Source organism: Rhodamnia argentea, unplaced genomic scaffold (assembly GCF_020921035.1).
Source record: "Rhodamnia argentea isolate NSW1041297 unplaced genomic scaffold, ASM2092103v1 Rarg_v2.32, whole genome shotgun sequence".
In the NCBI taxonomy this organism is placed as follows: domain Eukaryota; kingdom Viridiplantae; phylum Streptophyta; class Magnoliopsida; order Myrtales; family Myrtaceae; genus Rhodamnia; species Rhodamnia argentea.
In genome coordinates this window covers 42,501-65,000 of record NW_025955880.1, presented here as the reverse complement: position 1 = coordinate 65,000, position 22,500 = coordinate 42,501, and the positions used below count along the sequence as shown (strand labels likewise).

At 45.6% G+C, this 22,500-nt stretch overlaps 3 protein-coding genes across 4 annotated transcripts in view; 1 reads left to right on the top strand and 2 right to left on the bottom strand.

Moving 5' to 3' along the window:
- The window catches only part of LOC125313446 (NADH dehydrogenase [ubiquinone] iron-sulfur protein 2-like), a 5,201-nt gene extending 115 nt beyond the window's left edge, over positions 1-5,086 (bottom strand). The window contains exons 1-4 of the mRNA XM_048273183.1: positions 5,024-5,086; positions 3,234-3,699; positions 2,018-2,261; positions 1-200 (exon numbers count right to left, since the gene is read on the bottom strand). The exon at positions 1-200 is cut by the window's left edge and continues 115 nt beyond it. Coding sequence (XP_048129140.1) covers positions 1-200; positions 2,018-2,261; positions 3,234-3,686 — 897 coding nt within the window. The 5' untranslated portion in view covers positions 3,687-3,699; positions 5,024-5,086. The remainder of the gene's footprint in view (positions 201-2,017; positions 2,262-3,233; positions 3,700-5,023) is intronic.
- On the top strand, positions 3,666-5,041 carry LOC125313448. Its single transcript, XM_048273187.1, is given in 4 exon segments — positions 3,666-3,801; positions 3,983-4,136; positions 4,529-4,688; positions 4,691-5,041. Coding segments are annotated over 4 exon segments (801 nt in total).
- Positions 5,087-6,179: 1,093 nt separating the features above from the next.
- On the bottom strand, positions 6,180-6,980 carry LOC125313447. Of its 2 annotated transcripts, none has more exons than XM_048273186.1 (2): positions 6,746-6,980; positions 6,180-6,655 (listed from the first exon to the last, which is right to left on the bottom strand). In XM_048273186.1, exons 1-2 carry the CDS (start codon positions 6,861-6,863, stop codon positions 6,300-6,302), a joined length of 474 nt encoding a protein of 157 aa, XP_048129143.1. In that variant the 5' UTR covers positions 6,864-6,980; the 3' UTR covers positions 6,180-6,299. The 2 variants fall into 2 exon arrangements, with proteins under 2 accessions (XP_048129143.1, XP_048129141.1); XM_048273184.1 differs by having other exon boundaries at positions 6,180-6,667; positions 6,758-6,980.
- Positions 6,981-22,500: the final 15,520 nt, after the last annotated feature.

Sequence of the window (22,500 nt, the reverse complement as noted above, 5' to 3'; positions counted from 1 at the left end):
CATGTGATGTTTGGACATAGAATCGAGTCCTTGTGAATGGGCAGAGCCAGGTGCTCTTATTTTACGACGGTAGGGACGATTGCTTCCATTACTGACCAGAAAGACACCAAATTCTCCTTTAGGTGCTTCAACTGCAGTATAGGTAGAAGGAGCTGGTACGGAAAAACCTTCTGTATAAAGTTCGAAATGGTGAATTGAGGTAGAGTAGACCGATGATCCTGTAGTCATTTGACCGGCTATTGAAAGAAAAAGCTTGCATCTCCTCCTCCTATCTATTATTATATAACCGGTCCCATCTCTCTCCAGACCTAACGTGGTAGTTTCCCATCATAGGGCTTTCTATCTATAGATTTAGCCATTACCAAGGAGCTAATTCGTTCAGAACTCAGTTGACTGCTTCTATAGATAAGGCGGAGCGTCCTTGGCTCAGCATTATAGCACATAGAGCTTCGGCGCTACTACAGCGCTTCGCTAACTCGAAGCGCCTCGCTATGAGAATCTAGCTTCGCTAACGCTCGGTTAAGTCTTGAACCTTTGCGCTGACCGTTCGCTTTCTCAGTAGAAAAAGCGCTTCTCTTTGCTTTGCCCCTTAAGTAGAAGGAAAAGAAAGATATTTTTTGTTTTCTTGCTCCCGCTTCCTCTCATCTGCGCTGCGCTTGTCAAGCCAACTTTGCTTTTGGGAGGTGAAACAGCGGTTGAAGCGGACATTTCGAAATGACAGTTTCGAAAATATATATATCTATATATATATACACGGTCACGGTTATCCCGGACTGCATTCCGGAAAAGGTGGCCTACTTGAAAGAATGGGGGGCACTCTCGTGTTTCAACCCCACTATACTATGAATAGTTGTGGGGGACTGTATACTTACAGCCTCCACGATAAGCAAGTGAATGGGGCCGGTGCGTGGCGAAGGGAAGGGTTCATCAAGCCATTTTTCGCCTCAACCCCCTAAATATGAAGAGGGGTACTTTACAAATAGGGGGTAATTGCTTCGCACCTGACTGTGATAGCCCTCTCGATACCTTGAGCTTTGTAACTAGTGGCCGCTTTCCCGTCGCTAGAGCCGTTTCTTTTCCCAGTGCCCGGAGCCCCAACGAGGAAGGTGTTAGTGGTTTCTCATTGGGTCAATCTAATCCCTCTTTTTGTGCTACTCCTGCTCCTAGGGCGGGAAGAAGATAAGAAAACGCGAAGCGTTCTCTTGGTTTCCCAACCTGTTGCTTCTAAAGGCTGCCCTCTCTCGGCTGGATGTTGGTCCAGCCTACTACGAGGATCCCGTATCCAGAAAGCCAACCTATACTAAGGGCAACCAAAGTCCTTAGTATAGGTTGGAGCTATGAAGCTTACCTTATTATTAGAGAAAGGGGAAAGGGCCTTTTCCGCTGGTGCGAAGGAGCGCACTTCCGTTTTCCCTTTACTAGTAGGGGGTCCCGTGCTTCCTATGCCGCCGCGTTTCCCGGGCCTTTTCTTTTAGTGCTTCGACCCGAAGCGATAGCTTCTAGCTAGTTCAGTGGATAAGATGGCTGCGCTCCAGCTCACTCAAGAATGGGACGGCAGTGGTCCACCGGCAAGCTCGTTCTGATCTTGGACGCAGTACATTGGAATCCTGAAGCACCACCACGAACGCTACCGCGCGTTCGCCTGCGGTGCGGTAAGGCACCACCCTGTTGTGCCAGCAGCCAACTCCGGCGTGTCAGCTTAGTTATCCTCATCAAGCCACTTACTTGATGTCTAGCTTCCCAACTGGTAGATGATTTCTTTTCCCCCAGATCAATGAATAAGGGAGAAGTCAGTTGATTCTTCCGACGAACCGGGAGCGAAGCGCTATGCCGGGGCGGGGGGACGGGAAAAGAAACGGCTCCGAAGAAAGAAATTGGGGTTCCCAATGCTTCTCCACGCCCAACGAGATGCGCCAACCTCGGGATGCTTTACTCCTAACCCCACAAGGTTCCGAGACGGAGCTTAACCTGAGTCTCGGTTAAGAACGGCGAGAATCTACGTTTCACACGGCGCACGATTCCATGGATAGTTTCATTCGACATCGTGATGGAGGACATAGCTTACGATCATCGGCTTTGATCATCCCACTAGGCATTTTATTAAGACATTGCACAATGATCCGAACACTTTGTCGCATCTCTTCAATACGGATACAGTAACGATCATAGCGATCTCCTCTGGTACCTACTGGTACGTCAGGATCCAATTGGTCATGAACATCGTAAGGTGCTGCTCTTCGCGAATCCCAGCATACCCCTGGTTGGGATGGGTAGGCCCACCACTTCACTTTCACTTAGGCCGGGGCCAAGTCAGTGGGGGGACCCTGTCGGGCCTCCTCCCCCCAAAAAAAAAACAAACTGTACGTGAGAGTTTCCCTTCATACAGCTCGAATCATTCTCAGATGCCCCGAGAGGCATCCTTTCCTTTTGTTGGGTTGGTTCACGCGCGCGCAAACGAGCACCGGCCCCAACAGCAGGAAACTTTGACCAATAGAGTCAGACACTTAGCTACATCCGCACGCAAAAGGAATGTGGTTCTGGTTGAGACTTTCTTTCCGTAAAGGGGCGCGGGACGTTCGCGGAGTCCGTGCCTTCCGTACCACCACAAGACTGGTCGTTCTTGGGCGGATCCCGCTCCTAAACAGTTGGAATAGGGGGCAGGGGGCCGCCCGATTCGACTGACTTTTGGATAAGAAGAAGGCGAGCTGATCTGCTTTGATCAAGGAAAAAGCCCAGTCAGCCACCAACTCGGTGCAGGTCACGTGACCTACAGCTCGGCCTTCGCTTTTTGAGGCTTCCTCTACCCACATCTCTATGTGCCCGCGGCACTTCCATATGGAGAAAGATAGGCTTACCATGTTCCATCAATAGCACCTAACCTATGCCGATTTTGGCGGACCGTGCTCCACCCCGGTGAACTCATGCGGTTCCGACATGCCCAGAGGCCATAGGCGAATCTGTTCACGGTCCGTAGGACCAACATCATTCGAAGGTGGGTGGCCCGCCCCTCCTAGAACAGTCATGTTTGACTGGGCTTACACACATTCGCTCACTTACGCTGTCCCCCCTCAGCTCACCCTAGCCCCGGGCCTTTTGCTCTTTTAACGTAAGCTCCAAGGCTTCAAACCAAGTCTTCACTGACATAATATGCATGCTTAAGTAGGGTCAGGCGGAACCTTTGTTGCCTGATGGGAACTTCCCCCATATTGCTATCAATGTCTTCATGTCGCACGACCTCTTAACATTACACCACTGAATCCCCAATCCTTTGCTTGCTGTGCAGTGACAGTACCAATATCCACTAATCGTTGTTTCCAGATACGGTTGCCGGTTGACATCTCTTCTAATTCGTCGATACGAGAAGAAAATTGTTGTGTGGAGGAATCAATATCTCGACATAAGCCAAGAGGCAGATCTTGTGCCACTCCACCTGGTCGTATGAAACTGGCATGCATCCTGGCTCCCGAGACTCTTTCATAGAATTCCAACAATTTCTCCCGCTCCTCAAAAGCCCACAGGAACGGAGTTGATGCTCCCACATCCATAGCATGAGTAGTTAAAGCAAGTGAATGATTTGAAATTCGAGTTATTTCACGGAATAACACTCGTATATATTGAGCTCGTAATGGTACCTCGCAATTCAAAAGTTTCTCTACGGCTGAAGAATGAGCGTGTTCTTGGGCCATCGTAGAAACATAGATAGGGTCGACGACGGAACGAACAACGAAACTTTACGACAGCTTTTTCGTACACGTTCACTTGCATCACATACACAAGTGCTCTCTGAACCGTGCAATAAGGTCACCCATAACACGGCTCTCCCACTTGAGTTACCTTAGCCCCAGGCCATGCTATTTAATGATATTGGAAAAATGGCTTCGTAAGGTAAGAACTAGTATTGAAAGCGGGTCGCCTTTCGAAGCGTTCGCCGGTAACCAAAGCGTATCGTTCCCGCAACCACTTTGGTACCTTGCTTATAGCTTTTGTAGGTTATGCAATAGAAGGGCTCTTGAGAGCGCCTGCTTTCAGAAATGAATGGATCAGAAGGGGGCTGGGTTCTATTTCCTGGCCGGGCGGGAGGTGAAGGCCATAAGAGAAGATAGCCCTCCCGGTAAGGAAGAGAGGAAAAAGGTGCTGTCATCTATCTCGACCAGTTTCCCGAGGCGTTGGAAATCCAGACCGGCTCAGAGAATCACTGGCGCTAGCGCGACCTTCGTTTCGCCAACAAAGAAGTCATCCTTGACGATTTCCCATTCCTTACCTGCCGAGCCGCCTCTCTTCGCCATTCGAAGTACTACCTCTGCCTTCCCTTTATATAACATACCCAGGCGCCGTCCTTTCCTATCAGTAAGAAAAAATCAAGACCAATCAAATAAAAGCCCTATCCTTGTAAAGCTTCGTCTGTTATTTTTCCGGCCCAGGGGAGTTTACTCGAGCCATTCCCCAGTCTCCCGCACTGCTCAAGTCAGTGTGCGAGCGACTCCGTATGAGGACCTCCTTCCCTTCTGCCCACTCTCCGTTCACACGGTTCTCAAAGCAGAGGAGGAAGGGTGGGCAGAAGGTACCACGAGCCCTCTGTCCCACACATCTATCCAGAAGCAAGTGTAGTTCACCGGTTCCACCGAATGCTCCTATCTCTCGGCAAAGATCGTGTGAGTGTGCAGTTATGCTTCGGATGCTTCGCCATAGAATAGATCGACGCAGTTCCCCTTCTTTTCCGGTGCACTCGCTTTATATCTCCGACACACAAGGAAGGACGCGGTGGGAAGGAAGCAGCCCTAGCCTCTGTCCGGCCGATCATTCCGCTGGCATCTTGCATTCACGCCTCCGTTTGACTGCCGCTCGGGGATGTAGTTGTAGATACGTTAGTCTTAGTGGGTCGTTGGCTCCACCTGTTATCTCCTTCTACGACATGCTGTTGTCGTCGCCATATTCCATATGTCACTTAGTCATCTCTGCCTCGCTGCAGGTCAGCACCTCCGAAAGAAACGGAGGACTTCATTCAGTGACTCCGCGATCGCCCTCTAAACGATCAGAATAAGGTAAAGCTTGAAGATAAGTTTTGTACTCTATTAATTTCTCAGTCCCTCTAGTCGGGTGGGCGCCGGCCGGTCTTTCGACCAGATCCCCCTAAAAACCGTACGTGCGGGTCTCCCCGCATGCGGCTCACGCCATTCGAGGTGGCCCAGCCCAGCATTCATTCGAAAATCCGGTAGTGAAATTGAGACTGCTCGACCTCGGAAGCTAATTCGCGTGTAGGCAGCGCTGTCTGTCGTACCGTTGACTCTATCTATTCATTGAATTGGCTTGCTTTCAACCATTTTTTATATAGGCTCGCTCCCTCTTTTTCCAAGAATTCATGCATTTCCCTTTACTCCATAGGGCCTTCTTTCTCGTTGAGGGGTAAAAGCCTTCCATTTCCGTCAAATGACCCGGCCTCCCCTGGCTATTCCACCGTCCGGGCTCCCTTTCCTCCCTATGCTATGCTCTCCCGGCGCAGGCCTACCACGCTTCGCGCCTGCGGCCTTTTCGCCAGACGGTCTTTGCCAGTAGTGCCATCCTCCCCGCTAGCTGTATGGGCGGATTGTCCCTCGCTGCTGCGTTTTGTTAGGATATGGATTACAGGAACAAATGTAGTTGAATGGGACAGCAGGCGGGTTACACGTTCCACTGTGCCGAGATGTGAGGTGCAGGTGGTGATGATCACCCCGGGGTATGCGCTAGCGCCCTTGACAGGCACTCCAGGACCCGCCAACGCTCATGAAAACCCGGGTCGGTCCTCCATTCATCCGACCGGAGGTGTGGATAACGAGGCCACCTTCACAACCTTCTCCCTTCTGTCCCTATGTTGTAGTAAGGTAGGGCGGTTCCCTTGAGTTGCTCAACCGCCACTTAGCCCGGTGCTCATGACGCGCTACGGAACCTTCACCGTGCCGGGGGACCAAGCAGGGCATAGCTAGCGGCATAGGAGCCGACTCGGCGTCAGCGGCTTCGTGCCGCACTGGAGTAATCCAATATGTGGTTCCGCACGTTCCACCACTTCTCCGTTCATTTCCAATACTGATCGTGAAACACCATGAGCAGCAGGATGTTGAGGTCCGAAATTCGAAGTGAAATTTTTGATTTGCCTGTTCCTAGTCGTCATGGGAAAGAAAGGCAGAAATAAGAAAGAGATTATTCCCTGAGAGCTTGTCCAGTACTACCAGTACCTGAAATGCATCTCCTTCGACGAGCCCTTTCCTTTGTGGGGTGTGCAAGGTCCTTCCCCTTTTCTGGGTCCTCAAAGCACTAGAATATAGTTAGTCTCCTGGTCGCCATTTTTTGACATGATCTAAGATCTCACGCCAGGTGTAACTGTTCCAGTTATTTAGGCTCCCTTTTGTCCTCTTAAGAAAGGGGAGCTGTTTCTTTTCTTCTAAGTCTTCGGCCTGCAAGGCCACATAGTTTGCGGCGTCTTCCACCGCATCGCATTTGCCGGGGCTAAATCCCCTCTCCTGAGCGATTTCCTTCGCTCGTTGGCCGATCTCTTTGATGCCTCTGTCACGCTTCTCGTTGTGCCTTTCGACAGCTTTATATTCTTTTGAGGCCCGAAGCTCCCGTTCCCTTCGACTTTCTTCCTCCTCCGAGGATGGTTCAGGGGGCGCGGGTTCCGGATCTGTTTGAGGGGGTAAATTGAGATCAAAATCTAACCCCTTCGAATCTGTTTGAGGGGGTAAATTGAGATCAAAATCTAACCCCTTCGAATCTGTTTGAGGGGGCAAATTGAGATCAAAATCTAACCCCTTCGATGAGCTAGTACCACCACTCCCATTTCCTCCGAAGGAAAGAGGAAGTCCATCCATGGTTGAAAGGATAAAATCCATCAAGTCCACAAATGGAAAGCATAGGGGGCACCAAGTCAAGGCCCAGGCCCCAAGGCCTTGACTTATCAACAATAGCGTGAAAGATTTAAAAAGCAAAGACAGAGAGCTACCTTTATTTTATCATCCTTTCCGGGCAGGGAAGAGAACGAAAATAGGCCGCGGATGGTGGTCGTGGTAGGTTCGAGGATCTTAGGCGGCGGAGCGAACTCCTCTATCGTGTTCAATTTCCTCGGGCTGACCCCCTCAATCCATCGTACTGGAGCGATCCGAGAAGAACGATTAGGCTCATATTCTATCCTTTCTACAATGCCCATAGACGAAGTGCTTCGTTTCAGATCAATTCTTCGCTGCAATCGCTTCGATCCACCCCCTCGGTGAAAAACCGTAATACGCCCTGAAGAATTCCTACCAGCAGACTTCCCTGTACTCAAAGTGAATTGTCTAAGTGCTCCCCTTTGTCTCATTCTCGATCTCGAAATCATTCGATTCCGTCCGAATTCGCTCCTACTCCTACTCCTTCTTTTCCTTCACCGTCGTTGGTCCTTCGTTCGTAGTGGTCATTGTTAAAAAACCCCTCTTTGACATCACATGCATCATCCGGGCGGGAAACCTCCGGTGCGGTAGGGCTCTTTCATACGACTTGCATGTGTTAAGCATATAGCTAGCGTTCCTTCTGAGCCAGGATCAAACTCTTCTTTTGACTATGATTGGGCCCTGCAGTGGTAGAACCTGGTGAACCGGGCGTACTACTTCCCAACCTTCTGTTCTGTGGACCTTCCTTCTCTTATGATTTTTCATACTTTCTTTAGTTTAGTGATTGATATCAAAGAGAGTCTCAGTCTAGTCACTCAACTAATCCACTCGTGGAGTGCTAGTGGTATATAGTAGTGTGGTAGTTGAGACTCCGCCCCTTCTTCTTCAGTAAAGCCGAGCCAAAGAGGTCGGCTTTCGAGTAGTAGGGTGGTGGCATATCAATGATTGCCTTGGCCTTGCAGTTCTTCTTGTTGTAATGCACTAGTCAGAGGGAGTCCTAGTTCGGGTTTTCCTGATGTGAACCTATAAAAAAGGGGCAACATGCTTCGTTCCTTATAGCACGATTTGTATTCTCCTCTCATTTTTTGAGTGGAATAGGGGAATTTCTTATTGTTCAACAACCAAGGAAGCCTCTTGTTAACAGAGAAAACAGACTGGGAATACAGCATTGGCGATGTTCATCTTACCGGACCGCTATTCCCGACTAAAGAAAAGGGGAATATAATAAGGTACGACCTAATTGAAATTACTTACGATATTGATTTATTTTTTGTTCATCTCTTCTTTTTTGGCTGCTCCCACGACAAGTTATTTTCGGTATTTACATAATGAAACAACTCGTAGTGGCACTCTTCGGTCCGTTAAACCAACTCCAACCAAGAGTTGGCCCTTTACCAAAGACGAGATTGCACAACTTCAACGCACAGCGCTGCCCATTAAAGGTAGCGGACAGCGACGCTGACGGATTAAGTCATAACATCTGAACATCAGACCCTATTTCTTTGTTAAACTTAAAACACTGGTCTTTCCGATCAGGACGTAGACAAACCGCAGGTGGATCTAATAGTTGTTCCAAAGGTCAAGTGAAGTCACAACAGGGCCTAATACCACCGGACATATCGTACGAGAGATTCCACTCAATATCTGAGCATGACTTTCTCCACGTGGAAGTCCCCTTCTTCAGTGAGCTTACGCTCCAAATCATCCCGCGCAGACAACAAATACTTGTCGTCTGGACGACACGACTCCAAAAGAAAATACCGCACCATACCAAGGTGATAGCAATTAACTACTAACCCATCTGGAAAACCTAAGCAGATAGGAAAGAGTAGTGGTATGATTCCACCAGGCGAGAAAGCCACCAAAACGTGCCTATACCAGTGTCGGTTATATTGAGGATGGAAATCCTTAGCCAAAGACGAATACGGACTGTAGCCAGCTTCTTTAAGCCTCAAAGAGACTTGAAGGGAAGAACATCCAATTGATTTCAACACAGGCATAAGAGCCACGCTGAATCGAGTGTACCGAATCATTTTCAATACCTTTGTTGTTGAAAACTGTCGTGAATGCGAAATTGATTCGCAAACTCAAGTCCACCACAATCCGATGTCAACGTTTTCGCCAAAGAGATTTTAACCATTTGAGTCCTGGTTCTGGGCAGATGGTTGTTTATCTCGTTTGAAGTTCTATTATTATTCCTTTCAACAGTCCCTTATTATTCTGCATGGTGATGTCTCTTATGGTCATGTTCATGTTGGAACGAAAGGTGGGATGGTTAAGAAAAATGCATTCATGCCCTTGCACAGGAGGTTGGGGCACATCTCCAAGAATAAAATCCGGAGAGGAGATTAGTAGGATAAGGAGTACAAAGTATTCTTGATTTAACTCTGACTTTGGAGTGTGCTGCGTGAACTGCATCAAGGGAAAGCAGACCAAAACCTCCTGGAAAGGATCTAGAAATAGTATAAAGACATGGGAACTGCTCCATACAGATGTCTGTGGTCCGTTTCCGCCTTATATAGGTCGAGAAAAGTACTTTTTCACATTTACAGATGACCACTCTAGGTATGGTAATGTCTACCTGCTTCATGAGAAAGAAGAAGCATTAACTGCCTTTAAGGTCTGCAAGGCAGAGGTAGAAAACCTTTTTTAGATACAGAGGATCAAAGTGGTCAGGTCTGATCGGGGTGACGAGTACTTTGGCAGGCACACTGAGGCAGGCAGAATGCCTGGGCTGTTTGCGAGATTCCTCGAAGGATGTGGCATAGTGGCGCTATATTCTATTCCGGGTATGGCTAGCCAGAATGGCGTTGCTGATAGGAGAAATGGCACTCTCATTGACATATGGTGAGCAATTCACAACTTCCTCTCTTTCTCTGAAGGGAGGCCTTAAAGAAAGACTGCTATTTACATACTAAACTGGCTTCCGTTCCTTCGAAGGCAGTTCCTAAAACACCCAACTATGGACAGGAAGGAAAGCCAGTTTAGCGCATTTCCATACTTGGGGTTGTCAGGCAGAGGCCAGGGTGGGTGTATAACCCACAAGAGAAGAAGTTGGACCCTAGGACCCTTACCTTAGTGGATACTTCATCGGATACTCCGAGAGGTATAAGGGATAGTTGTTTGATTGCCCATCGCTCCCGATCAGGATTGCTGAGACCAAGTCAGCAAGATTTTTTGAGGACGAAAAAGTAAGTGGGGTGTTAGAACCTCGATACATTGTCTTTGAGGAGTTAGCAGAACTGGAGGTTGCTTTCAGCTTCCTAGAAAACTGACCTTTCCATATCCAGTGGAACAGCCAAGCGCTGTGGAAACTCAGCCAGTGCTATGAACATGGATCGCAGCCATAGCCTTAACCGTAACCCTCACGGTCGTTGGCAGCGAATGTTGCGAGGGCTAATAGCGGTGCATAAAGAACAGAAGTAAGAAGAAGAGAATGATACGCAGGATATTGGGTTTGTTCCATAGAATAGGGCTCCCCTTACGGCTAATAAGATAAGGATAGAAAGCGCAGTTTTCTAACAGACAAAAACAAAAAGTGAAAGGTTTGAGAGGAACGAAGTAGCTCGCCTAAAAGGAGAGGAATTCTACCCTTTTGGGATGGACTGCTAATGGATTACGGACCGGACATGAACCACTTCGACCACAGAGAAAGTATTGCACTTTTCTAAGAGTTTCGGGGGATGGTGAAAAACAGGAAAGAAGATAATCTCGATCGGGCCTGAGTCATCTTCCCTGAGTCTGAATCTCAACCAAAAAGGAGTTCAACTGACTTGGAATGCTAACCTAACCGGATTGGAATACTGGACAGCTTACCTTCTTCGAAAGCTAAGGAACAGCTAAGGTACGGGCTTGGAATGATAGCAAAGAGAAAAATAAATCAAATACGAAGAATCTATTCTTTATTCATGCTTATTTCTACTACTATGTTCCGTTTTTACACGTTTTTGGGGATCTACTTGGAGTTTTCGACTTTTTTATATCCATCGGATAAAAAGTCTTTAAATGGGCCTTCTCTTTCTATCTACAAAAACTAGGATTCAATAACTTGATGTCTTTAGTCATTGTCACTCTTATGGATACTTCGTTACCAACGGAATTGTTTTATTTCAATATGATTCCTTCGGGGTCTGACTCGAATTCCGAAGCTCTAATTTCCGAAAAGGACAGTTCTTACTCGTCTTTTTAACAATCATCGGAAGCCGGGAACAGCGGTTCCAGCCCAACGAAGGAACGAATCCCAGACCTCAAGGAGACTCCAGATCCACTGGGGATTTTAGCAAGGGACAGGCCCGACCCCCCAAAAAAAAAACATTCTTAAACTTAACAAACTGGCCCATTTTGGCCGGGAACTCTTCGAGAAAGAAACACAGCCGAGACGATAATCGTAAAATAATCATATTATAGTAGATAATAACCGTGCCCACATCGTAAACGGGTAGAGAGCGGGGGGGAGGGTCTCTTCTCAGTGGGCCCGCTTCACTTGGTTAAGTAGGCGCATGAATTAGGTCAGGATAGCTGGTGGTTTCGGGGGAAGGAGTCGGAAAAGAAGACTGGTTAGCAGTAGAGCCTTGGTTCGCTCTTTGGTGATTTACCGTAACCGGAAAAAGAAAGATACATAAGCTCTTACAAAATGGAGCATTTCGAATTGTATTTTTCTTTGACCGAGCTCAGAGATGCTTTCAAAGATTTAAGGGTTACCGCTCTTTAGTTCATCTCGGTAGAACAAGGAAAAAGCCTATGTGGTGGGTTCGACTCCCACAGGAGCGAACATTTCGAATCGAATTGGTATTTTCCTTTTATTGATTCTTAGCTCTTGCTGTCAATTACGGATTCCTTAGCGATGTAAAGCCATCAGGCAGTAGACCGGCAAGGGAAGGGCTGTCTCGGTATTCGTTCTTTAATCAGTAACTGAGAGTAAGGACTAGTGATCAAAAAAATCAGACTAGTGGGGCAGGCATCTTGCTTTTCGTAGTAAGCAACTCTCTTTATAAAGCTCTTTCTTTATCGAAGTTAAGAGTAGCTCCTCTTGTTGAAGTCGTTCCTCTCCTTTTAGGCGAGCTACTTCGTTCCTCTTGTTCCTATTCTCCGATTCGGAATCTGATCTGATCCCGAACTCCGGAATCAGTCTTTCGGGCTCTGTAGAGCGTTATAATGCGTCTTATGGTCCTCGTGTGGGTGATTCCCCATCTGATTCGTGAAACCTTGGTATCTCAGTAAGAAGATCGCTGTCTGCTGGGATCTAGTCCATGAAAGAAAGACCTTTTCTCGGTCAATCCTTTCTAAGGAGCTTAGCTTCCCAACCATTGAACCGAACAACCCGGTGATTCCTCTTCCATCAATAGCTCTCTCGTTTTCCACGGGGAACTACTTTTCATAGGCTGATCCGAATTAGGCTTAGGCTTTTTAGGTCTTCTACGCGCAGGCATACCCTTTCTTTCTTCTAGCTAGGGTGGGGACATGGATCTTCCATTACTCATTTGTGCTATCCCTGCCGTGAAAGAGAAAATACTTATAATAGTATACCGACCCCTCCCTTACTCAAGGGCCCCTCGTGAAGTATACTTCATTAAGTAAAGTACACTCCTTGGGTCTCGGTTTTAAACTACTTTATTTTAGTCCAAACTGGGAAGAAGGCTTGCTTTTCGTTGATCTCTTACTAGTGAACCATCACTCGAACCTGGAACCGAAGGACTTGCCTTTTCGTTGAGCTAGGCCCGTAAACTCTTTTAGGAGTTCCAAAGACGACATAGATGACCGAGGGCCGGCCCTTCTAGATGGAGCCAGGTTAGGTCACTTCGATCGCTTAAGCCCTTACTGCGATAGAGTAGGCCGCTTTAGTTGGCAAGGTTATATAGTCTCGAATTCTGCCACCTGTGAAAGAAAGGTTTCGAAAGATGTTCAGAATGCCGTTCCCTCCGATTGAGGAGAAAGAGCCAGCCGTAGTCCCACTAATGTAATACGGGCCAAGCCTTCGAGAGGCATCCTTATTGCTAGGCTTTCTAATCCTTTTCTCAGATAAGGGATCTCGCTAACCTCCCCTCTGTGAAACTCACTTTTAAGGAAGCAGATGAGCTATCACCCGTGCAAGCATCAGAATATGCATTCTCGCGATTTACAGAGTCCTTATGCCTTGCTCTTGAAAAAGAATAATCAAATCAAGCAACCTTCTTGTTATAGAACAGACATTCCATTCTTTGCATTCCCAGCACTGACTGCCCTCTCTGGTCGGATGTTACAGTCGGCTCTAGTTCTTAGTAAACTAGTAGTCTTTAAGTCGGAAATCGCTTTCACATCTCATATGACATCTGTACCAACAGACTTCTTCGGGCACCAGTAAGGTAAGTAGCTACTCCAGCCGATCTAACTCCAGAGGATCCAGCTTATTTTAAGGATAAGTTAGCCCCTGCTCCTTCAGGGGATGCAGCAAGACTACGTTTTCATCGGAGTTCCACTTCTTCCTCAATCCACTCTAAGAAAAAGGCAAGTACAGCTACTCTACTTTAGAGTCGATCCAGCTTTCGCTTCCTTACTTCCCTCGGGGTCTCAATTAGGGTATGTGGTCCTAAAAGAAAGATCCTCTCTTGCCTCGCTGAAATAAAGGGTTTTCACTACCTCTTCAGAGGCCTCCCCTTCCGTACCTACTCCGCAAGGTCTCGCTCCTTTCACTTCCTCTTCAACAGGATATGACCCTTTTAGTGGCTATAGTGGCTATCGGACCGTACTTAGGAGCTTCAGTTGAATCATTTTCAACGTTCGGGGAAGGCCTTTCAAACCCGAAAACATAGTAAAAAAGGACCTAGCCTCGCGTCCATAACCGAACCCGGAAGAGGAACCGAACCCCTGTAAAAAAGGGCCTCAAATGCGCATTTTTACCTTGAAGCAACTATCGAAAAGGATAATCTGACAAGCCCCAAGACTAAGAAGTTGATCCAACTCCGCCGTACCTTTCGTCTTCTTTTCTCATTTGAAAGTTTTCTACGGATTCGGTAGTAACGAGAACTCGGATTTACAACTGTAAGCCTGAGAGATGGCCTGGGCCAGAAAGTCTTAAATTAAGTAGAGGCCGGGGGCAGCAGCAGAAGGTTGGACTGGAACCCGAGAAGGACAAAAACAATATCTCTTCGGTGGAAGTGACTGACGATCGGGCTTCAAGCAGCTAATCTGTAGCACCTGAACTCCTGAGCTTGCTTGGGTGAGTGGTGGGATGATAAATGGACTGGTCGACCCTCTCCAAAGTTTCCTGTGAATAAAGCCTTTCTTTAAAGAGCCATTTCGGTAGGTTTGACATTTAGTCATTAGAGGAAAGGAATAGCAGACCCTGAAGACCCAGACCGTGTAAAGCTACTCTCTCTAAACTAAATGGAAAAAGAGCTTATCTTATAGCAGCTCTACCAGGGAAGCTTCCTTCGGGATTAACCAATAGGGTAGAGGGATTTCTCGTAACATCAGAATAGAATCTTGAGGACGGGATCTTACTTACCTTAGTCGTCTTATAATCCTCTTTTGCTTTTGCAGCCCCCTGAACCCCCTGCTCAAGAGCCAAAACGGAAGATGAGATTCTGGCTTACAGGACGAAGACGAAAAGGCGTAAGCATAGGCTAGCCCGAAACGTGACTTTCTTTGAATTCGAACTTATTTACAAAGAAGCCAGACGGCCTCAACGCTAGGCCTTTTTTATATTTCCTCTTTCGCGCTTTGAATTATTCTACCGCTTTTGGTCATGGCCTTGGAATCTTGGGTACGGGGAAACTGTCTCGAGAGCCCAGCAATTGAGCCTTCTTCGCCACCCCTTCGAGAGTCAGCCCCATCGTCAAGCTTTCAGTCAAATCGCTAAGGGAAGTCTGGGTAAGCAGCTTTCGGGCTAGCTTTTTTTCCATGTTCAAAGAAAGTCTATGCTATGCCTATGCCTGCGCAGGAGACCTCTAAAAAAGCGAATTCCGCCTTTACTTTAGATCAGGAATAAAATAAGAAAAGAAGTCGATTCAAACATTCAAACCAAAGGCCTTTTTTGTCCTGCTGAAAAAGCTTAGTAAGCCGGTCTTCGAGAAGATCCAGCTCTCGAATCGGACGAAAAGGAAAAGGTATCCTATCCCCTAGGTGGCAGAGCAGCCTTTAGAGTTTCGAGTAGAGCTCACTTCCCCACTCGGTTCCTAATCTATGGATTACTAAAAGACTTCCGAGACCGGACATTACGCATTAGACTGATTGGACCACTTAAAAGGACCCCTTTTGCTTGGCTATTCTAGGCCTTCTTCTATTCGTACCTGCTTCCCTTTCTGCCCCCGCCATTAAAGCTTTCTGGTCCAGGTCATCTCTCAATAAGTAAGAGGAGGTTGAAGCTTATAGGTAGTAGCCTAAGCGCTAAGAAGCTCCAATCATGCTACTTCCACTATATGCTTAACACATTGAATTCGATGCTTGACTTCCTCATTCTAACACTTTCTTCACTTAAACTCGCTTCCTACTTGCTCACGATATGATCTTGACAGCCAAGTCACTCACTAAAGAAAAGACTTTTATTGTCATACGGCTCAATCAATCAGTGGGATAGCGCTGTCATCCTAGCTACGATCTTTCTGCGTAGAGTAGAGATGGATTCTTTCTTTATCATTATATATATTAATATTCACCGATCCATTCATTCAATTAAAAAAGAGATAAACAGAGAAGAGATCGAGATGACTACCAAATTCATACCAGAATTTTGGATTGTACGAGCTTAACTGAAGCTAAACCCAATCGAAAGAAAAAGCCCAACAAACCAATCTTTGTTATGCCGTATGGAGCCCTTGTTTCTGTTCACGCATTCCCCTACTCTTACTCTTAATGTGGAGAACACAGCCACACATGGATTGTATCCACCTGTAAAGTACATACAGGGAGCTCTCTACAGTATCTATGCTACCTGCTAGTTCCTGTGGCCCATAACTCACCGATTTCATGATCCTCTTCACCGTTTTGGGAAGTAAGAAGTGAGTCTGCGGTTTTGTAGACCTTTAGAAAGCGATAGCCCCCTTCTCGTGGCCTGTGTCTCCTTCCCGAGTCCGACTTAAGATGGAATGATCTTCCCTCTTTCTATCTTTCCCGTTGTATGATCTCAATGGTACTAACTACGAATACGGAGCCGTAGTTCTCCCATCTCTTACCAATACAGGACTTTTTACATATGGCATTCAGCTTAATCCCGCATACACCCTACCGACTAGTTTGCCATATGACTAACACAGGTAATCTCGACTTTCAATTATATGAAAAGATCGAACATCAAGATAAGAAGCGGGAGGGGACTCGCTTTTGTTCCTTTTGTTTTTGCCTTTTATAGAACCAACCAGCAGACAAATAAGGATATCAAGATATTGTATGTACGATCAAGTTCTTAATAAATCCCCTTTTTTTCACCCCTAATAGATAGAACAGAACAACTAGAAAGAAGGCATTCCCTCAAATAGTTGACTGGAGACCTTACCCCCCAGCAAGCAAAAGAGCTTAGAGTCTAGTAATAAATTCTTTTGTGGAAACCCCTAATTGATGCGGATTTCCCAATGGATCTGTTGATTAGGAATCTTCCTCCAACAAGCAGCTTTACACCTGACAGCTTCAATGACCTCATGAACTAAAACTTCTTTTATTTCTCTATAAGCGGATGCTGAAAGCATCTCTGATTTCTCTCCTGCCTTATAAAATATACAGAAGCGGATAGTGCAAGCTTGATGATCCAAACATAGAAGTTGTCAGCCGTAATAGTCTAACAGAGCCAATGCTATTCCTGTCTCCAAGAGTAAGTAACTTCCCCTATATATCTTGCACAGAGCTAAAATTGGATGCCAGACATAGCCGGAAAATGGACACAAAAACAGAAGTCCATAGTGTCCTCCTCAATAGCATAAAGAGAGCAATCTGAGACTTGAAACACCCCCAATTTCTTCAGTCTGTCAAGGCTAGCAAATTTCCTATGGCAAACAAGAAGGCAGAAGTGGTTTGGCAACAAGATTGAGGGAACATTTGAGGGGATAGTGTCGACAGGGGGAAGAAATAGGTAGAGATGGAAATGATTGCTTATAAACTCAAAAAGTCTACTCACTGAAAAAGAGATCCCAGGTCTGGTCACAGTAAAGTCATTCAGTGTCCCACCAAGGCTCCTATACGGTTCGGGAACTTTCAAAGGAGCTAAAAAGTTCCGTTTTCATTTCGTCTTCCCCTTTGGAAAAATCCTTCATTTTATAAGGAAGACTAAGAGTAAGGTAAGATGGAATTCTTCGCATAAAAAAAAGAAATCAGTCTAAGCCGGAAGGCAGGAAAGGAGCGAAGGTAATCTGTGCGTGCAATCTTTCCTCGTGCTTTTCTTTTTTTGAATGACCCCTCTTTTCAAGGGGAGAAGCATTAATTTTATAATATAAGAAAGATGCACTTAAATCAGCTGTTCCCGTATCTGGTGTTAATGGCATACCCGTTCTTCGTGCTTTGGCATTTGCAATAGGAAGTTGATTAGGGGCATGCCTTAAGGAAAGGAGTCACTCTCGCGGGTATCTCAGATAGAGATGTTGCCTCTGTCACTGCATAAACATAAAGAAGAGTTAGATTCATAGTCAATCCACCTGCTCCGGGTCACGCACGAAGGGTAGAACAAAGGAAGCTAAAAGCTTTCCTGTCACTACTCTTTACACGGTAAAGTAAGCATCTTCTTACCAAATTGAATAGACTTGCCTTGTGAGATGGGAAAGCTAAATAGAGGGGCCAGGCCAAGAAAAGAAGTTATATTCAAATGCCACATTGCTTTTCACACTTTCTTCGATTATCTTTCCTCGGTCAAGCTCGGAGGAAGTTGAATCTAGCTCTAAGGAGGTCTTTGCTTTTCACGACTGTTGCTGATTTTTTTCGTTTAAAAAGAATAGCGATTGTTTAGGTTAATCAGCGAGGAGATTGATTCTTACTCTTTCTCGATGCGAAAGATGTTGTGGCTAGGCAAGGTGCGTAGCCTTCTGAGATGGGATGCCGAGAATAAGCTCTTTTAGGAAACCTTAACTTAAGCCCAAGGAATAAGTGGTCTTATCTGCTGTTGCCGATCTTCTCTTTCTTTAGTCCTGCTCGTCTTATGGCATTAGCCTTTGCGGATTAAGGAATTCGCGGGACAGCTGTCTCGGCACACGTCAATCCTTATGTCCACAGCGAGCAGGTTAAGGCACTCTATCTTGCTGCTTGCCTTTATCTTCCAGTCTGCCAAGCAAGTTTGTTTATTCTATGTTATTGAAAAAGAAATCGGTATTTCCCCCAAAGCGCTAGCTTTCATACGCCTAAGAACTTCTAACGTTGTTCTGTCTCCAAACGGAGAGCTCGACCCCTTGCGGGTGAATTTCCCGATTCCTAGCTTCCGCACCAGATGATTGCCACTACCACGTTCTCAGCAAATTCCTTTCAATGCGAATCTAGATCTCGACGTTCGGAGTGGAATTGGTTTAGTCTCCCTAAGGTATACTGTTCCTATACCAGCAGGTTCTTGTGCCGATTTGACCTGCGTCCCGCGGTCCTGTTAAGTCTCGACCAGTTTATACCGAATCGGCGCTTCTGCCCCTTTCAAAATTATCCACTACACTCTAAAGCGTTCAACGATTATATTCGTTAAGTAAGTCATTTTGAAATGGATGTTTTTTTAGTTCCATTTATTTATCTGTAGAACAAGGTACACATTTACGAAAGTAGCTCTCCGAAAGTACTTTCCTTTGAGTTCGAGTTTTACTTTCGAATTCGAACAAGGGTAACATAGAGCTTTAGCTCATCAAAAATCGTTCTTTGCATTGCAGAATTCTTTACTCTGAGATCTATTCCAACATTTGAAGAAATCACGGAAATAAGCTCTGTAGTATCCAAAGAGCTTTTCTTTTGATTAGAGAAGATGTAAACAAAACAATCCTGAAGTCAATGGAATAAGGTGGCTCTTCTCTTGTTCTAGTTCTTCCTTCATCATCCGAGGGAACAAGAAGAAGATGCCCAATCCCCTAATGGACTCCTGGCATTCATCTTCTGTGATTTCAGGAACGGGAAAGAAAGAAGGAGAATCCGCTCTAAAACTAGGGATCTAAGGATGGTTCTTTGGTGGATTTACCACCAAAGCGAAAATCCCACTGTTAGAACATCTAAGAAAGAGGAAAGCCTAGCAATTGGTCTTGCACACTAACTCATGAGTCAACCTAGGAGAAGAACTGCTTTCCAGCCTTTCACTCCTCACGTCAGGAAGTGGGAATAGCAGGCAATCGATGACTGAAATGACTTTCTTAGAAAGATTGCGTAACGCTAGATCTCTTCAGGGTTCCATCTCACTCTCTTTCGGCTCGAAGCCGATAGGAAGCAATGCTTCAAGTCGCTGAGGTAAGTTCCGAGAGAGCTACGCTCCGGGTATTCCTACCATTTCTTCTTATAGGTTAGTCTTATAACTCCTCCCTTCGTCTGACCTAATTCCAGATATGGATTAACTGCAATAGCTATAGGGTGTCCGCGATTAATCAGTTTTTAGCATGAATTAGTCTCTTTGAACTCTTAATTAAAACACTGGAAGGGAATCGCTATCGTCTTTCTAAAGGACGGGGATTTACGTGTATTGCTTATGTCCGATTTGCTGACGCTTTCTTGACTTCACTCACTTCAGAGACGGAAAAAGAATAAGAAAAAAGGGGCGTAGCGCTTGAAAGCTGAAAATCCGATACAGAAAGAGAGAAAGCGAGTGGAATAAGACTTTCCTTTTTTCGGCCATTTCTCAGCAATAGCTACCTGAATGGAAGCAAGCAACCCTCGGGGAGAAGAAGAATAGTGGTCGAAGCCCATTTCCCTCAGCTGGAAACTATCTAGATAGCTTCATAGCGCTTAGCTACTTTCTCCTTCTGCGCCGCTAGCGCTACTACTCCTAGTGATAGAAAGAACATCCTCTTTTTCGCAATGAGGCCCATCTCGGACCGGTGACGTATTAAAATGATCTGGATCTCTGGCTTATCTCTTACTTGACGGATTCGATTTCGGCTAGTGGCATTGTTGTGACGATAATCAGGAAAGAACAGGGTTGATTGGCTCTGATCGATACCATCTAAAAGTGCTTGCTTCATCCATTCGTGACATTACCGGGTATTCTTACTAAGTTTCGCCTCTAGTGACTCTTTGAATCATGCGCATGGCTCCATGTCGGCATTTTCATTTGTTTGGGAGGCCTAACGAGTGCTACGAGTGAATGCGTAGCTTTGTCTTCTATTATTTCATTTCGAGTGACAGGTTAGAGGGAAAGATAACTCCCAAAAGCATCCATTCTATTCTCTTAAGAAGAGCTATTTTCCCTTGTTATTTCAAAAATGTGTATCACCATACTGAATCTAGCGCAAAGCAAGGAATGATTATCGGAAGTTGGCTACTTACTTAGGTAAATCAGTTCCTTCTCTAAGACCTAACTGCGCTGTCGAGGGAGATCTTTCAAGAGCACATCTCGGATAGGGAGGGACCGGAATTCCCCTTTTTGAAAGAGTTGCTTGTACTAAAGCTTGAAGGTGGAGATCAACTAAAGGTTGCAAGTAAGCAAGAAGCAAGCAGATATCTATTAGCCGCAATAGGTTGAGTCAGTTAAAGGGTAGCCAAAAAGAAGCTGAAGTCAACGCTCTTACGGAAGTGGATTGCTTGCAGATGATGAATTCTGGGATAAAGATGTTAAAAGAAATTCTCCCCCCTTCTTTCTTCACTCGTCTTAGAGGTAGTTACCGTCCCGTGGGAGACCGCTACGCACCTTAGGCTATTAAGAATCGCCTTTCGCCGGGTGTGATTACAGAATCCTAGATGCGGAGCTTGCCGGGTAAGATGCTGACTTTGCCGGCTATTTCCGATATGGCTAATTCCTATTAGAATATGCCAACATAAGCATAAGACAGCAAAGAAGACACAAAAACCTGAAATTGATCTCTTTGAATCAGGATCTCCGCCCCAGTCAGCATCTGAGTAAGCAACTCGATTAGGTTGCCTTTTGACAGTAGGGAATAAAAGCCCATCTGCTAATCTTCCTTTCACATAACGAAGGATTCTCTTGGCAGCTTGAAGATGTAACTCACGAGGATCATGCATGAATTGACATACTTGGTTTACAGAAAATGGTTTATCTGGGCGTGTAAAAGTGAGTGAGATATTGAAGTGCTCCCACAAGACTTCTTGACTTCTCTGGATGTTTGACAGGGTTACTCTCTTTTTGTGAGAATTGCTGTCCAAGAACCATAGGGGTAGGTGCCGGTTTGCAGTCATTCAAACCAAATCTTTTTAGAAGATCAAGAGCATCTTTCTTCTGAGTGATCTTCATTCCACTAGATGAGCGCTCAACCTGTATGCCCAAAAAAGACTTTAGTTAACCCAGGTCTTTCATGGAAAATTGATGACCAAGTATGAGTTTTAGCTGATCAATTTCGTCTTCTGCATTTCCTGTAACTATTATGTCATCAACATAAAAAAGAAGTCCCATAATTAGTTTCACACCTTCTCTCTTGAAAAACAGTGAGTTGTCTGACTTGCTTCGACTGTAACCATTAGAAAGAAGAGTTTTGCCGAGGCTTTCAAACCAGGCTCGTGGGGCTTGCTTTAACCCATGGATTTCCTTTCTCCATTTTCAAACCCATTTAGAATCATCTAAGACATGATATCCTGGTGGTTGCTCCATATATACTTTTGTAGGTCTCCATGCAAAAATGCATTTTTGACATATAGTTGATGAAGCTTCCAACCATAGCAGTTTGCAATAGCTAATGCTAATCTTACAGTTCCGACCTTCACAACTGAACTGAAGGTTTCTTCATAGTCTAATCCATATTGTTGATTATAGCCTTTCGCTACTAGTCTCGCTTTCAATCTTTCAATTGTGCCATCCGGTTTATACTTGATTTTAGAAAGCCACTTACTTCCAATCAAATTTTTCTTTGTAGGTCTTGGCACTATTTCCCATGTGTGATGTTGAAGGAGAGCGTGAATCTCTGCATTCATTGCTTCAACCCACTTAGTTAGGGTCACTAGCAGCTTCACGAAAAGATGTTGGTTCTGAATCTTGAGAGCTGGTAGAAAGAAAAACAGAGTGTAAGACAGATTCTGTACCTTGTGCTTTGGTGGAGGATTGCTCTGTTATGGTGCTCCCTTGGAGTGCACAATTTTCTATAGGAAAGTATCGCCTTGGTTGAACACTGCGGGAGGATCGTCGTGGAGCATTACCTTGTTCTGCAGGTTCAACCTGATCACCACCTTGATGATAAGTATTTGGCAAACTAGCACTTTCATTGGAAGAATCTGATAACTGAGACAGGTTTGGGTTGGTTGATGGCACAGCTGGAGTATGTTGAATTTGAGAGAGGTCAGTGACTTCATTTTCATCTTGATTATTTTGTTCAGCACTTGTGCCAATAGAGTGAGTTGGACTTGTTGGAGTTCCAGTTCCATTTGACGTATCTGAAGGTTCCTCAGGTGGAGTACACCATGGTTTACTAGGAGAAGACGCTGTAGTAGATGAGGTTAAAGTGGCAAAGTCCAAATGATTCTCATCAAACGTTACATGACGGGAAACAACCATTTTTCCTGTCTTAGGAGAAAAAAAGCATCGGTA